The sequence below is a fragment of the Salvelinus namaycush genome, chromosome 13, assembly GCF_016432855.1.
Source record: "Salvelinus namaycush isolate Seneca chromosome 13, SaNama_1.0, whole genome shotgun sequence".
Classification (NCBI taxonomy): domain Eukaryota; kingdom Metazoa; phylum Chordata; class Actinopteri; order Salmoniformes; family Salmonidae; genus Salvelinus; species Salvelinus namaycush.
Genome location: NC_052319.1, coordinates 38433453 through 38455709, shown reverse-complemented (window position 1 = coordinate 38455709; position 22257 = coordinate 38433453). Strand labels below are relative to the sequence as shown.

Below are 22257 nucleotides of genomic sequence, written 5' to 3'. Positions count from 1 at the left end.
TACAGTAGTGGTTGACATAGAAGACTGTTATCATGGTTAGCGTGGTGACCTGACACTCCCTGTCCTCTCCGGACCAGATCTGACCCCTCAGGTAATACATCCCCTGGAACAGGAAGCTGGTGCACAGCAAGAGGTCAGTGGTCACCATGTTAAGGGTCAGGATGATGGTTGGTGTCCGCCCCGACCTCCAGCAGTTACGCATGGTCAGGCCGTTGCCTAGGAAACCCAGGAGCAACAGAGCAGGTAGAGCCAGGGCTTGACGTGTGTGTAAAAGAGGTCATGGTATAGCCAACACTGTCTGGAAGAGGAGAGAGAGAAAGTGAGGAGGAATGTGAGGGGAGGAGGAGGAAGATGGGGAGAGGATGGGGGAGCAATTGTGACCGATGAGAACACACTGTACAGTGAGTGTGGTTACATGCACACAATAATGCGATTATTGTGGATAGTCAGATTAATATAATAGTTTGATTAAAACGTTTACATGCTTTGCAAGAAGAACGATTTCCCTAATAATCCTGTTTACATGGACACATCTGAAATCAGGCTACCTGATGATACTCTGAAAATGTAGAAATTCTATGTGTATAGCCTCTAAAGTATATAGGGCAGCAACCCCCCTTTGATGCACCTGAACTGACCTCGCCTTCTGGATGATAGCGGGGTGAACGGGCCGTGGCTCGGTTGATTGATGTCCTTAAACATTTAGTAATGACAGAATGCATTTTAAACTTCACGCACAGTACCACTTTTGTATGACTTACTAAAATGATTTGATCGATATTGGTGTGGATTGATAAGAACACCAAAGTTGGCATTACCGATAAGTAATCAAATAAAAGCATAATTCACACCGTAGCCTGTTCAATATGCAAGATAACCTTTCATTTTGATTTCAGCACAAATTAAAATGTGGCACTGACTCCACCCCATTGCCTCAATGAAGAGTTTGGCGTTTGACTAGACAGTTACAAGCCTGCTAGAGTTAGTGGCAGTTGGATGAGCAGTATCCACTGTCGTAGTACGGATGAAGCCTGTGCTGGAATGTGACGCTAACTGAAGCTAACCCTGAATAGATCTAGCTTGCTTTGTAGGATACCCCTCAGGTCTACACCTTTGACTGAGTCCCAAGCCAGATCTACACCTGCATACAGTATCTCAGCCCAAATACCCATAGGAACCAGGTTTACACCTGTGGCTATGTCTCAATTCTCTGATAAACCAGGTCTACACTTCTGACTATTCAGCAAAACTCACATTAACCAGGTCTACCATTGTGCAAGAGACACTAAACAAACCTATTGACATTGAATATTTGTTAAGTTATTACACTAATTCAGTTTCAGGGTCTATATATTGCCAATTCTGGCTAGTAGTGGTGCGCGGGTCAGCTGTTTTTTCACCCGCACCCAAGAGCAATTGCAAATAACCCATCCTCAACCGCCCGACTCTATGTGATAAAGTGAAAATCTGAGGCCCACAGCCGACCCTAACCCACTAATATAGAAAATGTGCTGTAGGCTACAGTCAGAGATGGCGGAAAGATTTTGAGGCATGGGGTGCAGGATTTATGTTTCTGCTTATAATTTGGTAGGCTATTTGCTAGTCAACCTGTCTATAGATACTGTACATGTAGCTCAGTGGCGGTCGGTGCCGTCTAAGATGGGGAAATATTTTAAAAAATGTATGAGCCTTATTTCTATTACAGCATATTGGATGACTGTCATTCATATTCCATTCACCCAGTTCAATGTAACAGCGATAGGTTTAGGCTACTACATGGTACTCAAATTTTCCCGATATCCATCATGAGGTTGCTACAACGTCGAGAATTTTGAGGAATCAAGGTGACAGACAGTGACACATTCAATACCACCTTGCACACTCTTGCCTACATCTAGCTGATCTAGGGAATAATCGTCATCCCACTTCTGACACATGTTTGGGGCGGCAGGTAGCCTAGTGGTTAGAGTGTTGGGCTAGCAACCAAAAGGTTGCTGGATCAAATCTGTTGTTCTGCCCCTGAACAAGGCAGTTAACTCACTGTTCTCCAGTAGACAGTCATTGTAAATAATCATTTGTTCTTAACTGACTTGCCTAGTTAAATAAAGTTACAAATTGTCCAACTGTTGCAAAATTTGAATTTCTATTGGACAAATTCTGGAATTTTTATCTCCATTTGCTTCCGTTTAAGAAATGTTTTTCAACAGAATCGGCGGAAAGAATACACCCTTGATCACACACAAACCCAGTTCACTTTCATAGCAGCCATATAAAAACAGTATTATCACCCTGCTCGTTGTATATACCATATAATTTATTCTCGCAACTATCTATGTGCTCTCCTCCTTTTCCTTTCGCTTGTGGACTTCAGCTGTCCAAGCCAAACCTTCATATCATGACCGCTATAACTGCTACACACAGCCTACATCGTTGTCACGTCATAGTCAGCGTAGCTACTAAAACTAACGCATTAGTAAACCAGTTAGCTACAATCATGCAGTACAGTGTACAGTCAGAAAGCAATAACAAACAAAAAAAATGGGAAAGATTTTCTGTACAAAATTTTCAAATGACATCATTTTGGCCGGTTGTAAGGAAATTGAAAGCTGTGAAAACATCCCGACATGTTTCTGATATGATTTCATTTCGGCTTGTATGCATATTTTATGTGGTTGAAATGCTATCAGCTTTTATGATGTTGATAAAGAAAGCACCTCAACAGATGATATCTAACTGCACATCTGTTCTTTCAAGATGCTGAAAGAAATAAATTATATTTCTCCACTCCAGTTCCCAAGTCCACATTACAAATTAGGCTACATTTGGTGTATATCAAATGCGAAATTCTCCAGGAGTTGTTGGCTGCTTGTTGGCTGCTGTTCCTTCACTCTGCGGGCCAACTCATCCCAAACCCTCTCAATTGGGTTGAGGTCAGCTGATTGTGGAGGCCAAGTCATCTGATGCAGCACTCCATCCCTCTCCTTCTCGGTCAAAAAGCCCTTACACAGCCTGGAGATGTGTTGAGTCATTGTCCTATTGAAAACAAATGATAGTTCCACGAAGCGCAAACCAGATGGATTGGCGTATCGCTACAGAATACTGTGGTAGCCATGGTGGTTAAGTGTGCCTTGAATTGTAAATAAATCACAGACTGTGTCACCAGCAAAGCACCCCCACACCATCACACCTCCTCCTCCGTGCTTCACGGTGGGAACCACACATGCGGAGATCATCTGTTCACCTACTCTTTGTCACAAAGACACGGCGGTTGGAACCAAAAATCTCAAATTTGGACTCATCAGACCAAAGGACAGATTTCGACCGGTCTAATGTCCATTGCTTGTGTTTCTTGGCCCAAGCAAGTCTCTTCTTCTCATTGGTGTCCTTTAGTAGTGGTTTCCTTTCAGCAATTCAACCATGAAGGCCTGATTCATGCAGTCTCCTCTGAACAGTTGATGTTGAGATGTGTCTGTTACTTGAACTCTGTGAAGCATTTATTTGGGCTGCAGTCTGAGATGCCGTTAACTCTAATGAACTTATTCTCTACAGTAGCGGTAACTCTGGGTCTTCCTTTCCTGTGGTGGTCCTCATGAGAGCCAGTTTCACCATAGCGCTTGATGGTTTTTGCGACTGCACTTGAAAAAACGTTCAAAGTTCTGGAAATGTACCGTATTAGCTGACCTTCATGTCTTAAATTAATGATGGACTGTCGTTTCTCTTTGCTTATTTGAGCTGTTCTTGCCATAATATGGACTTGGTCTTTTACCAAATAGGGCTATCTTCTGTTTACCACCCCTACCTTGTCACAACACAACTGATTGGCTCAAATGCATTAAGAAGGAAAGAAATTCCACAAATTAACTTTTAACAAGGCACACCTGTTAATTGAAATGCATTCCATGTGACTACCTCATTAAGCTGGTTGAGAGAATGCCAAGAGTGTGCAAAGCTGTCATCAAAGCAAAGGGTGGCTAAAATCTATTTTGATTTCTTTAACACTTCTTTGGTTACTACATGATTCCATATGTGTTATTTCACAGTTAAAAAATGTAAATAAAGAAAAAGACAAACCCTTAAATGAGTAAGTGTGTCCAAACTTTTGACTGGTTCTGTATATATATAATATTATGGCTATGTGAGAGGTTATAGACCTACAGTCAGTGGCCAGATTTCAGTTTCAATTGAACCCATCTGAACAGTAGGCTACAGTTCCCTTGACATGCCACGAGCCTATTTGATGTCCCCATTTGGTGACTGTCGAATTCATATAGCGCCTTACAATCATCACCATAACATGGCGGCACTGCTATCATTCTCTTTTACCACTTCACCAAATCTTTCCCAAACATTACTTTTCCGGCCCTCTCTTCTCTTTATTTTCAACTCTCCATTTCGCAGCTTTTCTCTTATTGAAGTAAACTCAGACGTTTTTGCTGCCGTGCATCGCTCCCAAAAGTATTTTGCGATTGGCGTGAAGGCTATTTGGCACACGTGTACAGTTATGCCCTAAAATGTAGTCTTACGCACTAATGCCAGATAGCCTAAAACAGGGTTTTCCCGAATTTGACCCCTCTGGTGGTTTTATTTGACACCCCAAGTAAAAAAAAAATGTATTTTCATTTTTTGCAGAAAAGACTGTAAAGACACCAGGAAATCGTCTCCAGTTGATTTTAATTTTGGAAATATTTTCCCAAGTATTCCCAAGCATTCAATTTGCAGTCTACAAATGATTGTTAAATATGTTCCGGCCCACCGACCCTCCTGTCAAGAAAAAAATAAAAATATTCCCGTGGCTGAATCTAGTTGATGATGGCTTAAAAAAATGAAAGAAAAACCTTCATGTAGACTATATATATAAATTGCACAAGAATGACATATCATTTTAAGGTATTGTTTTCTCTTTAATCAATCCGCCTGCCACCAACTTGGGGTGGTGCTCCCAAAGATGGTGGATTATAAAGATGACTAAAAAACATTGGAAAAAATTGTCACAGTTCCGGTCTTCTTAAGGGTTGGCTCTCCCATAGGCACCAATGCGATAGTAGCTTTGTCTGGTCTACTTAGTTCATTGACTGTATATGACTTGTTGTACTACTTGTTGTAGTCAACTATTCTCATTCTCTGATGTAACAAGTCTTTCTTTATTGTAAATCCATTTACTGTAAAAAAATTAAAATTAAAAAAAAGAATTAAGTATTTATGACAAATCGATGCTTTGGTTTTCACTGTGGACCAATGTTGCAGTATTTACTATACACCAATAGTATGAACATTTATGTTAATATAGTTTCCCAACCTTTTAATCTCTAAAAACAATTCTGTCACTTAAAGGCAGGGCTGGACAGTTATTTTACTCCTCGGATTACTGATGAAACTAATAGTTGGCTGCTCCCCGAGGCTCCTCCCTCTATCCACACTGGACTCCGGGTCTCTCAGTTGGCACACGTTATTGATCAATCGGAGGGTCTCTTTCCTCACAGATGCCGATAACAGGAAGTACATCACAGGGTCCAAGTAACTGTTGAGGGCGGAGAGTAGCAACACCACTTCATTGGCTTTGTGATAAGGACCATGTGATAAGGGACGAAGCAGACGGTAAACAGGAAGAGGACGAAGAACGACTTCCTGGCGGTGCGGGTGTAGCGGGGTGCGTTGGGGAAGTCCGGTTTCTCTCTCGACAACCTCAGCAGCTTGAGGCCGATTTTCCCATAAGACACCACAAGGCAGACGAACACGAGCCAGAACGTGGCAACCAGGAAGAGGTTGAAGTAGGCCTTCCCCTTCGCACGCTAACGCTGTTTATACTGGAAACACCTGGGGGATTCGTCGAAAATAAAATAATTATTCGTGTAATTGTTCAAAATCTGGGACCTACTGAAATAAAGAATATCAACAAAGTTCAACTTGAAAAATAAGGATTATATTTTTTAAACATGAAAAATTAAACCCACTTGATCAGACTCCTCGTTGCCCTCTGAGAGGAGAATCATGGGTATGACGGAGGCAAGGGCCAGGGCCCAGATCGTCCCACAGATGGCAGAGCTCCATCTGGTGGCCTTGAGGCGGTACTGGCCCCCGGCGTGACGCTGGCTCTTCAGATAGCGATCCACACTGATCAACCCTAATAAGGTGATACTGATGTACATGTTCATATAGAAGAGGTTCCCCACTACCTTACAGAGGGTGGGGCCCATGTCCCAGTGGTTCCCTTTACTGTGGTAGAGGACTCTGAATGGGAGACAGATGACCAGTAGCAGGTCGGCTAAAGCTACGTTGATGAGGAACACTCTGACAGAGTTATTTTTGGAGTGGACATATAGAAAGACCCAGAGAGCCAGGATGTTGCCGGTCAGGCCCAAGACGAAGAGGACTGAGTAAAGGACAGCTAGAGGGATCCGGAGGGAGCTGTCGTCAAGGTGACAGTGTTCCCTGGGGTCAGGGATCATGGGCAAGAGGGTCGTGAAGGTTTTCTCCGTGGTGACGAGTGGGTGGGAGGAGTTGGAAAGGGGAAAGGCAGTGACGTTGGAAGATGGGGAAGATGTTCATCATGATGTCGGTTTCACTCTTCAGTTCTCAGTCCTGCAGGACAAAGTGAAGAAAAATACAATTTCAGCCAGAAACATTGTCTACCTCCTTAAATCAAACAAAAGTCAGCCTGACTGGGGTTTTTGGCTAGGCGAGTGGGAAGCAGTTGTGTGTTGTTGTAACTCGATTTAGGATTAAGTGAATGTGTTTCTTGGTTCTTCCAGATAGATCTCTTGGGAAAGTTCTTTGCTCTCATTAGTGCTGGTCTGTTTTGATGGCATGAGGCCAAACTGGGCGATTTAGGTCCAGATCAGCACCTAATCCACTAATCATTCATTATACATCACTCGGGCACTGAGCACACACTGCCCAGCTGACTGACCACTACTGACTACACTACCGGGCCTATAAGAAAACAAGGGGTGGACGAGGGGACGAGGGGAATAACATAGATTTTTACTTGAATTCTCAAGTGGCTAATTGAGGTAAAACAGTAATTCTGCTCATAGATTATGCATGTATCAACTACACATTGACACATCCAGCCCAAAGCGGGAGGTTTAAAAAATACGGAGTATGTCTTTAATTCAACAAAACTTTATCCCCTTGCAAAATACTTCAGAGACCCGCCAGTTAAACCTTGAAATGGTTGGAAAATATTGTGGTTGGTATTTTGTAGCAGTGTAGTTCCATTACTTTGGGCTCTATCCAGTAAAAGGAAAGAACTTGCTCTTTACACTGTGAGAATGTCATTTGGAATTTACGTAATCAAAGAAACAATGGGTTTGGTTTGAAATAAGAATGGCAACACAATAATTCACAACACAATCTCTCACAGCACGTAAAGAAGATGATTTTGCCTTACCCTTTAAATCTGGCAACAGCTTTTCATTCAATACACACAGTACTGACCGTGTGAATTGTGTCCATTTGAAATGTTGTTTCTCTTCTCTCTTTGTGAATGTGCTTTGTGGCAAAATATCTCTTTCTCTCTCTCAGAGATTAATAATTCAACTTTATTTTCTTAATCCAGTCTGTCTTTTATTTTCTTAATCCAGTCTGTCTTTTATTTTCTTAATCCAGTCTGTCTTTTATTTTCTTAATCCAGTCTGTCTTTTATTTTCTTAATCCAGTCTGTCTTTTATTTTCTTAATCCAGTCTGTTTTGCTCTAGATTTTTCTCCCTCTTTTTTAGAAAATTGGAGCTGTTCCAAATAGATGGCTGTAGTCGAAGGTTCCAGTTCTTTAGGTTCTCTTCTTTAGAACCCACAGTATCTGCTGTTCTCCCACTCTCTCTTTCCTCTCCTCTGCTTTGCCTCTAGCTATTAACAGCCTTCAGCTGTGCTCTAGTCTCGAAAGCTGTGAAACGTTCAAGTGCAGAATCTGATGAGGGGGAGATGCGTAGGTCCCAGCCCACTGTTGATTACACATGCTAGAGCAACCACCAACAGCACAGACCGCCAATATACACTAATTATACAGCATACCTGAAGTATGCATATTAGTTATATATAACCGCGATTGCAGATCGTTTTTGTGCTGTGTCCCACCTACAGCCTTTCTAATTTCATTGAGACCTTCTAGGTTATCGAAACAATGTTTTAGTAGCCACTATGGTTCAAGCATCAGCCCAGTTTTAATCTACCACCCAGGAGAACTAGCCGTAACCTAACCCTTGGTCCAACCCACCATTTTGAGAAAAACAAAAAAATGGAATACTAAATAGAGACAAAAGTTACTTTGTGTCTGTGTTGAAAATGAGACATGAGTTTGAGAATATTACAAGACTGTCATGTGCAACTCTTGTTAACAGATTGAAACGTATGTGTGGGTGCTTCATTGGAGCGAGTCTTCAAACAGCTGGTAGTGAAAGCAGCACTGTCTTCGATGTATAGGTTTCTTTAATGATGTTTTAATGGCTGTGGCGGTCTAGGGCTAATGGCTAGGGCTGTAGTGGTCTAGGGCTAATGGCTAGGGCTGTGGCGGTCTAGGGCTAATGGCTAGGGCTGTGGCGGTCTAGGGCTAATGGCTAGGGCTGTAGTGGTCTAGGGCTAATGGCTAGGGCTGTGGCGGTCTAGGGCTAATGGCTAGGGCTGTAGTGGTCTAGGGCTAATGGCTAGGGCTGTAGTGGTCTAGGGCTAATGGCTAGGGCTGTGGCGGTATAGGGCTAATGGCTAGGGCTGTAGTGGTCTAGGGCTAATGACTAGGGCTGTGGCGGTCTAGGGCTAATGACTAGGGCTGTAGTGGTCTAGGGCTAATGGCTAGGGCTGTAGTGGTCTAGGGCTAATGGCTAGGGCTGTGGCGGTATAGGGCTAATGGCTAGGGCTGTAGTGGTCTAGGGCTAATGACTAGGGCTGTGGCGGTCTAGGGCTAATGACTAGGGCTGTAGTGGTCTAGGGCTAATGGCTAGGGCTGTGGCGGTCTAGGGCTAATGGCTAGGGCTGTAGCGGACTTACGCTAATTGACCGTTAATGAACATAAACACATTTTGCATCTCCTAGCTACCACACGTAGCTTACAAGCCACTGATGTGGACCTTTAGAACTTCTACATTTTAAAAAGTAAAAAAAATCAATTTAATATAGCCTACACAATCGTTATTTTAGACAGGTCTAAAGAAACATGATATGAAGAATATGTCAGAGGAAAGACCAAAAAATTGTCATAGACTCCAGTTACCCAAGTCATAGACTGTTCTCTCTGCTAACACACGGCAAGCGGTACCGGAGCGCCAAGTCTAGGACCAAAAGGCTCCTTAACAGCTTCTACCCCCAAGCCATAAGACTGCTGAACAATTAATCAAATGGCCACCCAGTCTATTGACACCCCCCCATTTGTTTTTACACTGTTGCTACTCGCTTTTTATTATCTATGCGTAGTCACTTTACCCCTACCTACATGTACAAATTACTTCAACAAATCTGTACCCCCGCACATTGACTCGGTACCGGTTCCCCCCTGTATATAGCCTCGTTATTGTTATTTTATTGTGTTACTTTTTATTATTTTTTACTTTTGTTTATTCGGTAAATATTTTCTTAACTCTTTCTTGAACTGCATTGTTGGTTAAGGGCTTGTAAGTAAGTATTTCACTGTAAGGACTACACTTGTTATGTTCGACGCATGTGACAAATAAAGTTTGATTTGATGTAGCCTATTTCTCAGGAACAGAATAACATATTCTGAGTTGTCCTTATGTTAGGCCCTGATCGGACTATGCCATATGGCTGTGGGCTACTCTAGTTAATTTAGCAGACAATATTTGCTTAGAATTCTGTGGCATTATTTTATTTTACAGTATGACGAATACAACTGAACATAGCTGAGTAAAATAGAAAGGATATTTTCCCAAAATGCGCACATGCGGCTATTCTGTGTTAAGCGGTTAACAAAGAATCAGGTCCTCCTATATGCTTAATTTAGAGTTATTTATGCAACTGTAGTTGTGATACAAATGTTAGGTTATACAGTGCATTCATAAAGTATTCAGACCCCTTGACTTTTTCCACATTTTGTAACGTTACAGCATTATTCTAAGAATGATTCAATTGTTTTTTTTCCTCATCAATCTACACACAATACCCCATAATGACAATGCAATTTATTTTTTTGAAATGTATGCAAATGTAAAAAAATTGAAACAGAAAAATCACATTTACATAAGTATGCATAAGTATGCAGACCCTTTAGTCAGTGCTTTGTTAATGCACCTTTGGCAGCGATTACAGCCTTGAGTCTTCTTGGGTATGACGCTACAAGCTTGGCACACCTGTATTTGGGGAATTTCTCCCATTATTCTCTGCAGATCCTCTCAAGCTCTGTCAGGGGACTGCTGTCCCTGTCAACTGTCAACTGCACAGCTATTTTCAGGTCTCTCCAGAGATGTTCGATCGTGTTCAAGTCCGGGCTCTGGCTGGGCCATTCAAAGACATTCAGAATCTTGTCCTGAAGCCACTCCTGCATTGTCTTGGCTGTGTGCTTAGAGTTGTTGTCCTGTTGGAAGGTGAACCTTTCGCCCCATGTCTGAGGTCCTGAGTGCTCTGGAGCAGGTTTTCATCAAGGATCTATTTGTACTTTGCTCCGTTCATCTTTCCCTTGATCCTAACTAGTCTCCCAGTCCCTGCCGCTGAAAAACATCCCCACAGCATGATGCTGCCACCACCATTCTTCACCGTTGGGATGGTGCCAGGTTTCCTCCAGACGTGATGCTTGGCGTTCAGGCCAAAGAGTTCAATCTTGGTTTCATCAGACTAAAGAATCTTGTTTCTCATGGTCTTAGAGTCCTTTACGTGCCTTTTGGCAAACTCCAAGCAGGCTTTCATGTGCCTTTTACTGAGGAGTGGCTTCCGTCTGGCCACTCAACCGTAAAGGCCTGATTGGTGGAGTGCTGCAGAGATGGTTGTCCTTCTGGAAGGTTCTCCCATCTCCACAGAGGAACTCTGTCAGAGTGAACATCTGGTTCTTGGTCTCCCCCGATTGCTCAGTTTGGCCGGGCGGCCAGCTCTAGGAGTCTTGGTGGTTCGAAACTTCTTCCATTTAAGATTGATGGAGGCCACTGTGTTCTTGGGGACCTTCAATGCTGCAGACATTTTTTGGTAGGTACCCTTCCCCAGATCTGTGTCTCGACACAATCCTGTCTCCGAGCTCTACGGACAATTCCTTCGACCTCATAGCTTGGTTTTTGCTCAGACATGCATTGTCAACTGTGGGACCTTATAGACAGGTGTGTGCCTTTCAAAATCATGTCTTATCAATTGAATTTACCACAGGTGGACTCCAATCAAGTTGTAGAAACACCTCAAGGATGATCAATGGAAACAGGATGCACCTGAATGCAATTTTGAGTCTAATAGCAAAGGGTCTGAATACTTATGTAATACATTTGCAAACATTTCTAAAAACCTGTTTTTGCTTTATCATTATGTGGTATTGTGCGTAGATTGATGAGGATTTTTATTTTATTTCATCAATTTTAGAATAAGGCTGTAAAGTAACAAAATGTGGAAAAAGGGAAGGGGTCTGAATACTTTCCGAAAGCACTGTATATTATACTAACTACTGTATTCTATAAAATAAATTATACATGTTCTCTCTCTCGCTCTCTCGCCCCCCCCCCCATCATCCAGCCCCACTGTGTCCTCCTGGCATCTAAAGAAAACAGTGCTCCAGTGAAGCTGGGAGGGTTTGGCGTGGCCATCCAACTGGGAGAGTCAGGACTGGTGGCTGGAGGTAAGCAACGCCATGCATGCTGGAAATGTCTGGCTGTCAGGCTCTGTCCAAGATCCACACTAGCATACCACATGGAATGAAGAAGAATGTACTGGCGCCTTGTCTTCTAAATGGTATGCTAGTGTGGATATTGTAGAAGAGGCTATGTCGTGTTTACAGATGTAGGATCTTACTTTGATTACCCTGATGGAAGATAACTTTTGTGCAATGCCGGAAATGTAAAACTTGTAGTGTATTTGAGGTTTAAAAAGGCTTACGTTTGTAATTTCCACCTTGAAATTTCAGACTTGATTTTCCCTTACAAGCAATGTACCAACCCCTACAAAAATGTCCATTAATTACAATCCACATAATAATTTACATTTCCTCTTGGTGCAGGACTATTTTCCTGCTGTTGCAAACTGGCTCAAGATCTCACACCTGTATGTTCCAATATCCACACTAGTATACAATTTAGAATGCATGGCCAGTTGTTATGCTAGTATGTAACATAGCTTCTCAATTCTCACTCTGCTATCTCAAAACAGGAATGCTACAACTTTTATCAACGTAATCTGTACTTGCAAACTTGTACTTTTCATATTTTTTCTGCTGTTTGTACAAACATTTCAGACATAGGACAGAGAGAATCTGGGCCGTCATGGGTTCATTAATAATAGAACCAAATAAATGGGAAATATTGGCACCATCTAATCGGACAATCTTTGGGGTGAACTATCTCTTCAATGTCTTTGCCACATGTACCAGCTGTATGAATGAATTGTTAAGTTAACATCACCTTTAAATGAGTGTTTTAACAGCAGCCAAGATAAACATACACACTGTGCTCCACAGTGCTATCCATTCACACTGACCCAGGAAGAACTAGAAATGTATCTTCATCCCTGTAATGCATTACTCATATCAATGACATATATAAGCTTTCTTCAGACAATGGTTTGACTAGGTGACCCAACAATCCAACTTCCTCTTACTAACCACGACTCTGTTGTTCATCTGAAACAGTTCCCTATGTGTTTTAACTTGAATGTGAGAGTGTTGAGCCAGTAACTGAAAGGTCACTGGTTTGAATACCCGATGTGTCCTTGAGCAAAGCACTTAACTCTAATTTGCTCCAGAGGCGTCGTACCACTATGGCTGACCCTGTAAAACAATACATTTCAAAATAAAATAAAATAAAAATGTATTTGTCACATGCAGATGTTAATGCGAGTGTAGCGAAATGCTTGTGCTTCTAGTTCCGACCATGCAGTAATATCTAACAAGTAATCTAACCTAACAATTTCACAACAACTACCTTATACACACAAGTGTAAAGGAATGAATAAGAATATGTACATAAAAATATATGAATGAGTGATGACCGAACGGCATAGGCAAGATGCAGTAGATGGTATAGAGTACAGTATATACATATGAAATGAGTAATGTAGGGTATGTAAACATTATACAAAGTGGCATTGTTAAAAGTGGCTAGTGATACATTTTTTTCATAAAGTTTTACATTGTTAAAGTGGCTAGAGTTGAGTCAGTATGTTGGCAGCAGCCACTCAATGTTAGTGATGGCTGTTTAACAGTCTGATGGCCTTGAGATAGAAGCTGTTTTTCAGTCTCTCGGTCCCTGCTTTGATGCACCTTTACTGACCTCACCTTCTGAATGATAGAGGGGTGAACAGGCAGTGGCTCGGGTGGTTGTTGTCCTTGATGATCTTTATGGCCTTCCTGTGACATCGGGTGCTGTAGGTGTCCTGGAGGGCAGGGAGTTCGCCCCCGATGATGCGTTGTGCAGACCTCACTACCCTCTGGAGAGCCTTACGGTTATGAGCGGAGAAGTTGCCGTACCAGGCGGTGATACAGCCCGACAGGATGCTCTCGATTGTGCATCTGTAAAAGTTTGTGAGTGTTTTTGGTGACAAGCCAAATTTCTTCAGCCTCCCGAGGTTGAAGAGGCGCTGCTGCGCCTTCTTCACAACGCTGTCTGTATGGGTGGACCCTTTCAACTTTCCACCCTCTTCACTACTGTCCCGTCGATGTGGATAGGGGGCTGCTCCCTCTGCTGTTTCCTGAAGTCCACGATCATCTCCTTTGTTTTGTTGACATTGAGTGTGAGGTTATTTTCCTGACACCACACTCCGAGGGCCCTCACCTCCTCCCTGTAGGCCGTCTCGTCGTTGTTGGTAATCAAGCCTACCACGTCTGCAAACTTGATGATTGAGTTGGAGGCGTGCATGGCCACGCAGTCATGGGTGAACAGGGAGTACAGGAGAGGGCTGAGAACGCACCCTTGTGGGGCCCCAGTGTTTAGGATCAGCAGGGTGGAGATGTTGTTACCTACCCTCACCACCTGGGGGTGGCCCGTCAGGAAGTCCAGGACCCAGTTGCACAGGGCGGGGTCGAGACCCAGGGTCTCGAGCTTAATGACGAATTTGGAGGGTACTAGGGTGTTAAATGCTGAGCTGTAGTCGATGAACAGCATTCTTACATAGGTATTCCTCTTGTCCAGACGGGTTAGGGCAGTGTGCAGTGTGATTGCGATTGCGTCATCTGTGGACCTATTGGGGCGGTAAGCAAATTGGAGTGGGTCTAGGGTGTCAGGTAGGGTGGAGGTGATATGGTCCTTGACTAGTCTCTCAAAGCACTTCATGATGACGGAAGTGAGTGCTACGGGGCGGTAGTCGTTTAGCTCAGTTACCTTAGCTTTCTTGGGAACAGGAACAATGGTGTCCCTCTTGAAGCATGTGGGAACAGCAGACTGGGATAAGGATTGATTGAATATGTACGTAAACACACCAGCCAGCTGGTCTGCGCATGCTCTGAGGCTGGGGATGCCGTCTGGGCCTGCAGCCTTGCGAGGGTTAACACGTTTAAATGTTTTACTCACGTTGGCTGCAGTGAAGGAGAGTCTGCAGGTTTTGGTAGCGGGCCGTGTCAGTGGCACTGTATTGTCCTCAAAGCGAGCAAAGAAGCTGTTTAGTTTGTCTGGGAGCAAGACATCGTGGTCCGCGACGGGGCTGGTTTTTCTTTTGTAGTCCTAGATTGACTGTAGACCCTGCCACATACATCTCGTGTCTGAGCCGTTGAATTGCGACTCTACTTTGTCTCTATACTGACGCTTAGCTTGTTTGATTGCCTTGCGGAGGGAATAGCTACACTGTTTGTATTCGGTCATGTTTCTGGTCACCTTGCCCTGATTAAAGCAGTGGTTTGCGCTTTCAGTTTGCGCGAATGCTGCCATCAATCCACGGTTTCTGGTTGGGGAATGTTTTAACAGACGCTGTGGGTTACAACATCACCGATGCACTTGCTATTAAACTCGCTCACCGAATCAGCGTATTCATCAATGTTGTTGTTCGACGCTATGCGCAACATATCCCAGTCCATGTGATCGAAGCAATCTTGAAGCGTGGAATCCGATTGGTCGGACCAGCGTTGAACAGACCTGCGCACGGGTGCTTCCTGTTTTAGTTTCTGTCTATAGGCTGGGAGCAACAAAATGGAGTCGTGGTCAGCTTTTCCGAAAGGAGGGTGGGGGAGGGCCTTATATGCGTCGCGGAAGTTAGAATAACAATGATCCAGGGTTTTGCCAGCCCGGGTCGCGCAATCGATATGCTGATAAAATTTAGGGAGCCTTGTTTTCAGATTAGCCTTGTTAAAATCCCCAGCTACAATAAATGCAGCCTCAGGATATGTGGTTTCCAGTTTACATAGAGTCAAATTAAGTTATTTGAGGGCCGTCGATGTGTCTGCTTGGGGGGGGGGGATATACACGGCTGTGATTATGATCGAAGTGAATTCTCTTGGTAGATAATGTGGTCAGCATTTGATTGTGAGGAATTCTGCACCTATCCGGTGTATGTGACAATAAAACATATACAAATGAATACAAAAATACATACAGTACATAACAACAAACATACATAACAACAAACATCCATACATACAGTACATGGAACGATGTGCGCTGAGAGTTGGGAAGCAAGTTCAGGGAGTGAGTGTTTTAATAAATAAACGTAACATAATACAAAACAAGAAACCACTAACAGCACAGAGACATGACACAGAAACAGAAACAATGATGCCTGGGGAAGGAACCAAAGGGAGTGACATATATAGGGAAGGTAATCAGGGAATTGAAAGAGTCCAGGTGAGCGTAACGATGGTGACAGGTGTGCGCCATAACAAGCAGCCTGGTGACCTAGAGGCCGGAGAGGGAGCACACGTGACAGTACATAACAACATACATACATACATTTATACATACATACATACATACATACATACATACATACATACATACATACATACATACATACATACATACATACATACATACATACAGTACATAACAACAAACATACATACATACATACATACATACATACATACAGTACATAACAACAAACATACATACATACATACAGTACATAACAACAAACATACATACATACATACATACATACATACATACATACATACATACATACATACATACAGTACATAACAACAAACATACATACATACATACATACATACATACATACATACATACATACATACATACATACAAACATACATACATACATACATACATACATACATACATACATACATACATACATACATACATACATACATACATACAGTACATAACAACATACATACATACAGTACATAACAACATACATACATACATACATACATACATACATACAGTACATAACAACAAACATACATACATACATACATACATACATACAGCATACAGTACATAACAACAAACATACATACATACATACAGTACATAACAACAAACATACATACATACATACATACATACATACATACATACATACATACAGTACATAACAACAAACATACATACATACATACATACATACATACAAACATACATACATACATACATACATACATACATACATACATACATACATACATACATACATACATACATACATACATACATACAGTACATAACAACATACATACATACATACATACATACATACATACATACATACATACATACATACATACATACATACAGTACATAACAACATACATACATACATACAGTGGGGCAAAAAAGTATTTAGTCAGCCACCAATTGTGCAAGTTCTCCCACTTAAAAAGATGAGAGAGGCCTGTAATTTTCATCATAGGTACACTGATAACAAGTTCAAACAGGTGCCATTAATACAGGTAACGAGTGGAGGACAGAGGAGCCTCTTAAAGAAGAAGTTACAGGTCTGTGAGAGCCAGAAATCTTGCTTGTTTGTAGGTGACCAAATACTTATTTTCCACCATAATTTGCAAATAAATTCATTAAAAATCCTACAATGTGATTTTCTAATTTTCTAATTTGTCTGTCATAGTTGAAGTGTACCTATGATGAAAATTACAGGCCTCTCTCATCTTTTTAAGTGGGAGAACTTGCACAATTGGTGACTGACTAAATACTTTTTTGCCCCACTGTACATACAGTACATAACAACATACATACATACATACATACATACATACATACATACATACAGTACATAACAACATACATACATACACGACCAGTCAAAAGATTTAGAACACCTATTCATTCAAAGATTTTTCTTTTTTACTATTTTCTAAATTGTAGAATAATAGTGAAGACATCAAAACTATGAAATAACACATATGGAATCATGTAGTAACCAAATAAAGTATTTAACAAATCAAAATGTATATTTTAGATTCTTCAAGCTTTGCACACTCTTGGCATTCTCACAACCAGCTCCACCTGGAATGCTTTTCCAATAGTCTTGAAGGAGTTCCCACATATGCTGAGAACTTGTTGGCTGCTTTTCCTTCACTCTGCGGTCCAACTCATCCCAAACCATCTCAATTGGGTTGAGGTCGGGTGATTGTGGAGGCCAGGTCATCTGATGCAGCACTCCATCACTCTCCTTCTTGGTCAAATAGCCCTTACACAGCCTGGAGGTGTGGTGAGTCATTGTCCTGTTGAAAAACAAATGATAGTCCCACTAAGCGCAAACCAGATGGGATGGCATATCGCTACAGAATACTGTGGTAGCCATGCTGATTAAGGGTGCCTTGAATTCTAAATAAATCACTGACAGTCTCACCAGCAAAGCATCCCCACACCATCACACCTCCTCCTCCATGCTTTACGGTGACAACCACACATGCGGAGATCATCCGTTCACCTACTCTGCGTCTCACAAAGACATGGCGGTTGGAACCAAAAATCTCACATTTGGACTCATCAGTCCAAAGGACAGATTTCCACCGGTCTAATGTCCATTGCTCGTGTTTCTTGGTGCAAGCAAGTCTCTTCTTCTTATTGGTGTCCTTTAGTAGTGGTTTCTTTGTAGCAATTTGACAATGAAGGCCTGATTCACATAGTCTCCTCTGAACAGTTGATGTTGAGAGGTGTCTTTTACTTGAACTCTGAGAAGCATTTATTTGGGCTGTAATTTCTGAGCTGGTAACTAATGAACTTATCCTCTGCAGCATAGGTAAATCTGGGTCTTCCTTTCCTGAGAGCCAGTTTCATCGTAGCGCTTGATGGTTTTTGCGACTGCCTTTTGACTGACCTTCATGTCTTAAAGTATTAATGGACTGTTGTTTCTCTTTGTTTATTTGAGGTGTTCTTGCCATAATATGGACTTGGTCTTTTACCGAATAGGGCTATCTTCTGTATACCACCCCTACCTTGTCACAACACAACTGATTGGCTCAAACGCATGAAGAAGGAAAGAAATTCCACAAATTAACAAGGCACACCTGTTAATTGAAATGCATTCCAGTTGACTACCTCATGAAGCTGGTTGAGAGAATGCCAAGAGTGTGCAAAGCTGTCATCAAGGCAAAGGGTGGCTACTTTGAAGCATCTCAAAAGTAAAATATATTTGTATTTGTCTTCACTATTATTCGACAATGTAGAAAATATATAAAAATTAAGAAAAACCTGTGAATGAGTAGGTGTAACCAAATTTTTGACTGGTACAGTACATACATACATACTTACATACATACATGTATGTATCTGTCACGATCGTCTTGACGTGGAAGAGAGGACCAAAACGCAGCGTGTGAAAAGTACATCTTTTAATAGATGACGAAGACGTAACACGAATACTTAATCAAAACAAAACAACAAACGACCGTGAAGCTACAAACGTTAGTGCATACACAAGTTACAAACGTTAAACATAGACAATTACCCACAAACACCTAAAGCCTATGGCTGCCTTAAATATGGCTCCCAATCAGAGACAACAATAAACAGCTGTCTCTGATTGAGAACCAAACCAGGCAACCATAGACTTTCCTACACACCTACACTGAACACAACCCCATACATACTACAAAACCCCCTAAACAATACACACACCCTAAACTAGACAAAACACACAAACATACCCCATGTCACACCCTGACCTAACTAAACTAATAAAGAAAATCAATATAACAAAGGCCAGGGTGTGACAGTATCTCCTGAGTGGCGCAGCTGTCTAAGGCACTGCATCTCAGTGCTAGAGGTGTCACTACAGACACTGGTTCAATTCCGGTATGTATCCCAACCGGCCGTGATTGGGAGTCCCATAGGGCGGCGCACAATTGGCCCAGCATCGTCCGGGTTAGGGGTTTGGCTGGGGTAGGCCGTCGTTGTAAATAGGAATTTGTTCTTAACTGACTTGCCTAGTTAAATAAAGGTTAAATAAATAAAATAAAAATACATACAGACCAACAAACATCCATCCATGCATAGATACATATTGTATTTCTCTCTCTCCCCTCCCAGGTCGTGTAGGCACGCCCCATTTCATGGCCCCAGAGGTGGTGAAGAGGGAACCGTATGGTAAGCCTGTAGATGTGTGGGGCTGTGGAGTCATCCTGTTCATCCTGCTGTCTGGCTGCCTGCCGTTCTACGGTACCAAGGAACGCCTGTTCGAAGCCATCTGCAGGGGAAAATACAAGGTAGTAGTTGATTTACAAAACGCCAATAACTCAGTGTACCTACAGTATGGTATTAGTAGCCTTATCCTGAAAGCATCCGTGTGTGCTTCTTTCTCTCTCTTTGTCTGTCTGTGTCTGTCTGTCTGTGTGTGTGTGTGTCTCCAGCTGAACCCCAGGCATTGGGGACATATCTCAGAGAGTGCTAAGGACCTGGTGAGACGGATGCTCATGCTCGACCCTGCAGAGAGAATCACTGTCTACGAGGCACTCAACCACCCCTGGCTCAAGGTACACACACATACACACACACACACACATATATATATCTATATATATACACACACACACACACACACACACACACAAAAACACACTTTCTTCAACCACCCCTGGATCAATGTAGACACACACAAAACACACACACACATAATGACTTCTTGGGCTAGTGAAAGGCTAGTAAAGTGAGAGTGTGTGTGTGTGTGTGTGTGTGTGTGTGTGTGTGTGTGTGTGTGTGTGTGTGTGTGTGTGTGTGTGTGTGTGTGTGTGTGTGTGTGTGTGTGTGTGTGTGTGTGTGTGTGTGTGTGTGTGTGTGTGTGTGTGTGTGTGTGTGTGTGTGTTGATCAGGAGAGAGACCGTTATGCCTATAAGATCCACCTGCTAGAGACGGTGGAACAGCTGAGGAAGTTCAACGCCAGGAGGAAGCTCAAGGTCCCCAAATTCTACTTTCCTTTTCTAGTTGGAATGACAATAGGAGTGTTATTGTTTTGGAACGTTTGGTGCTAAAATGGAGGATGGTTTATCTAACTGTCTGTGTCTGTCTCAGGGAGCCGTACTGGCAGCAGTCTCCAGTCACAAGTTTAACTCATTTTATGGAGACCCACCAGAGGAGATGCCTGACTTCTCTGAAGACCCCACATCCTCAGGTAGAAGGAACACACACACACACACACTGGTACACATACACATACATAAACAAACACACACCTGCACACACACAGACACATCAACACAGACACACCCATGACAACAAAGCTGTTACCACAGCGAGGTGAAAATCCAGAGACACTACTATCATTCAGGAAGAGGCAGTCCAGGGGCCTCCCGAGTGGCGTAGCAGTCTAAGAGGCGTTTCTAAGGTCCAGGGTTCATATCCCGGGCTGTCCCACAACCGGCCGTGGTCGGGAGTCCCATAGTACGGCGCACAATTGGCCCAACGTCGTCCGGGTTAGGGGAGGGTTTGGCCCAGCGTCGTCCGGGTTAGGGGAGGGTTTGGCCCAACGTCGTCCGGGTTAGGGGAGGGTTTGGCCCAGCATCGTCCGGGTTAGGGGAGGGTTTGGCCCGGCGTCGTCCGGGTTAGGGGAGGGTTTGGCCCGGCATCGTCCGGGTTAGGTGAGGGTTTGGCCCAGGGTCGTCCGGGTTAGGGGAGGGTTTGGCCCAGCGTCGTCCGGGTTAGGGGAGGGTTTGGCCCGGCGTCGTCCGGGTTAGGTGAGGGTTTGGCCCAGGGTCGTCCGGGTTAGGGGAGGGTTTGGCCCAGCATCGTCCGGGTTAGGGGAGGGTTTGGCCCGGCGTCGTCCGGGTTAGGGGAGGGTTTGGCCCGGCGGCGTCCGGGTTAGGGGAGGGTTTGGCCCGGCGGCGTCCGGGTTAGGGGAGGGTTTGGCCCGGCGTCGTCCGGGTTAGGGGAGGGTTTGGCCCGGCGTCGTCCGGGTTAGGGGAGGGTTTGGCCCGGCGTCGTCCGGGTTAGGGGAGGGTTTGGCCCGGCGTCGTCCGGGTTAGGGGAGGGTTTGGCCGGTGGGGCTTTACTTGACTCATCGTGCTCTATCAACTCCTTGTGGCGGGACGGGTGCATGCGGGCTGACCCCAGATGCCAGCTGAACGGTTTTTCCTCCGACACATTGCTGCGGCTGGCTTACACGTTAATAAGCTGTAGGAGTTGCAATGATGAGCCAAGATCGAAAAAGGGGGGTAAAAAAACATTTAAATAAAAAAGGAAGAGACAATCCTGTGTCCTATGAGGTTTTGTCTTTTTCAAGGTGTTGTTTTCACAAAGAAAGTATCTCTGTTATCATCTATACATAAGTCACTTTAATAACTCTATTCACATGTATATATTACCTCAATTACCTCGACTAACCGGTGCCCCCGTACATTGACTCTGTACCGGTACCCCCTGTATATAGCCTCGCTATTGTTATTTTACTGCTGCTCTTTAACTTTTATTTATTTATTTATTTTTTCTTAAAACTGCATTGTTGGTTAAGTAAGCATTCCACTGTAAGGTCTACTACACCTGTTGTATTCGACGCATGTGACAAATAAGTTTGATTAGATTTAAATCATTGTCTCTAGACTGAAGATCATGATTAGTTGATCATTTAAATAAGGTGTGTTACAGCAGGAGTGGAGTCTCTAACCTCTGACACAGTACTGCTGTTCTTTTTGTTGGACTAACAAGTCAATTCAGCATCTCAGAAATCTTTGGGTGGTCTGCACTGTTTAGTCAGGGAATGTTTTCAGGGAATGTTTTCAGGGA

At 43.1% G+C, this 22257-nt stretch overlaps 1 protein-coding gene across 5 annotated transcripts in view; it reads left to right on the top strand.

The window, feature by feature from the left end:
* LOC120058519 (peripheral plasma membrane protein CASK-like) overlaps positions 1-22257 on the top strand; it is a 229900-nt gene that overhangs the window by 143850 nt on the left and 63793 nt on the right. For 3 of the 5 annotated variants that reach the window (XM_039007237.1, XM_039007234.1, XM_039007235.1), the window contains 5 exons: positions 11651-11753; positions 19573-19751; positions 19893-20015; positions 20352-20435; positions 20551-20650. In XM_039007237.1, the coding sequence (XP_038863165.1) occupies positions 11651-11753; positions 19573-19751; positions 19893-20015; positions 20352-20435; positions 20551-20650 (589 nt within the window). The remainder of the gene's footprint in view (positions 1-11650; positions 11754-19572; positions 19752-19892; positions 20016-20351; positions 20436-20550; positions 20651-22257) is intronic. The other 2 variants (XM_039007238.1, XM_039007236.1) reach the window with 1 other exon arrangement.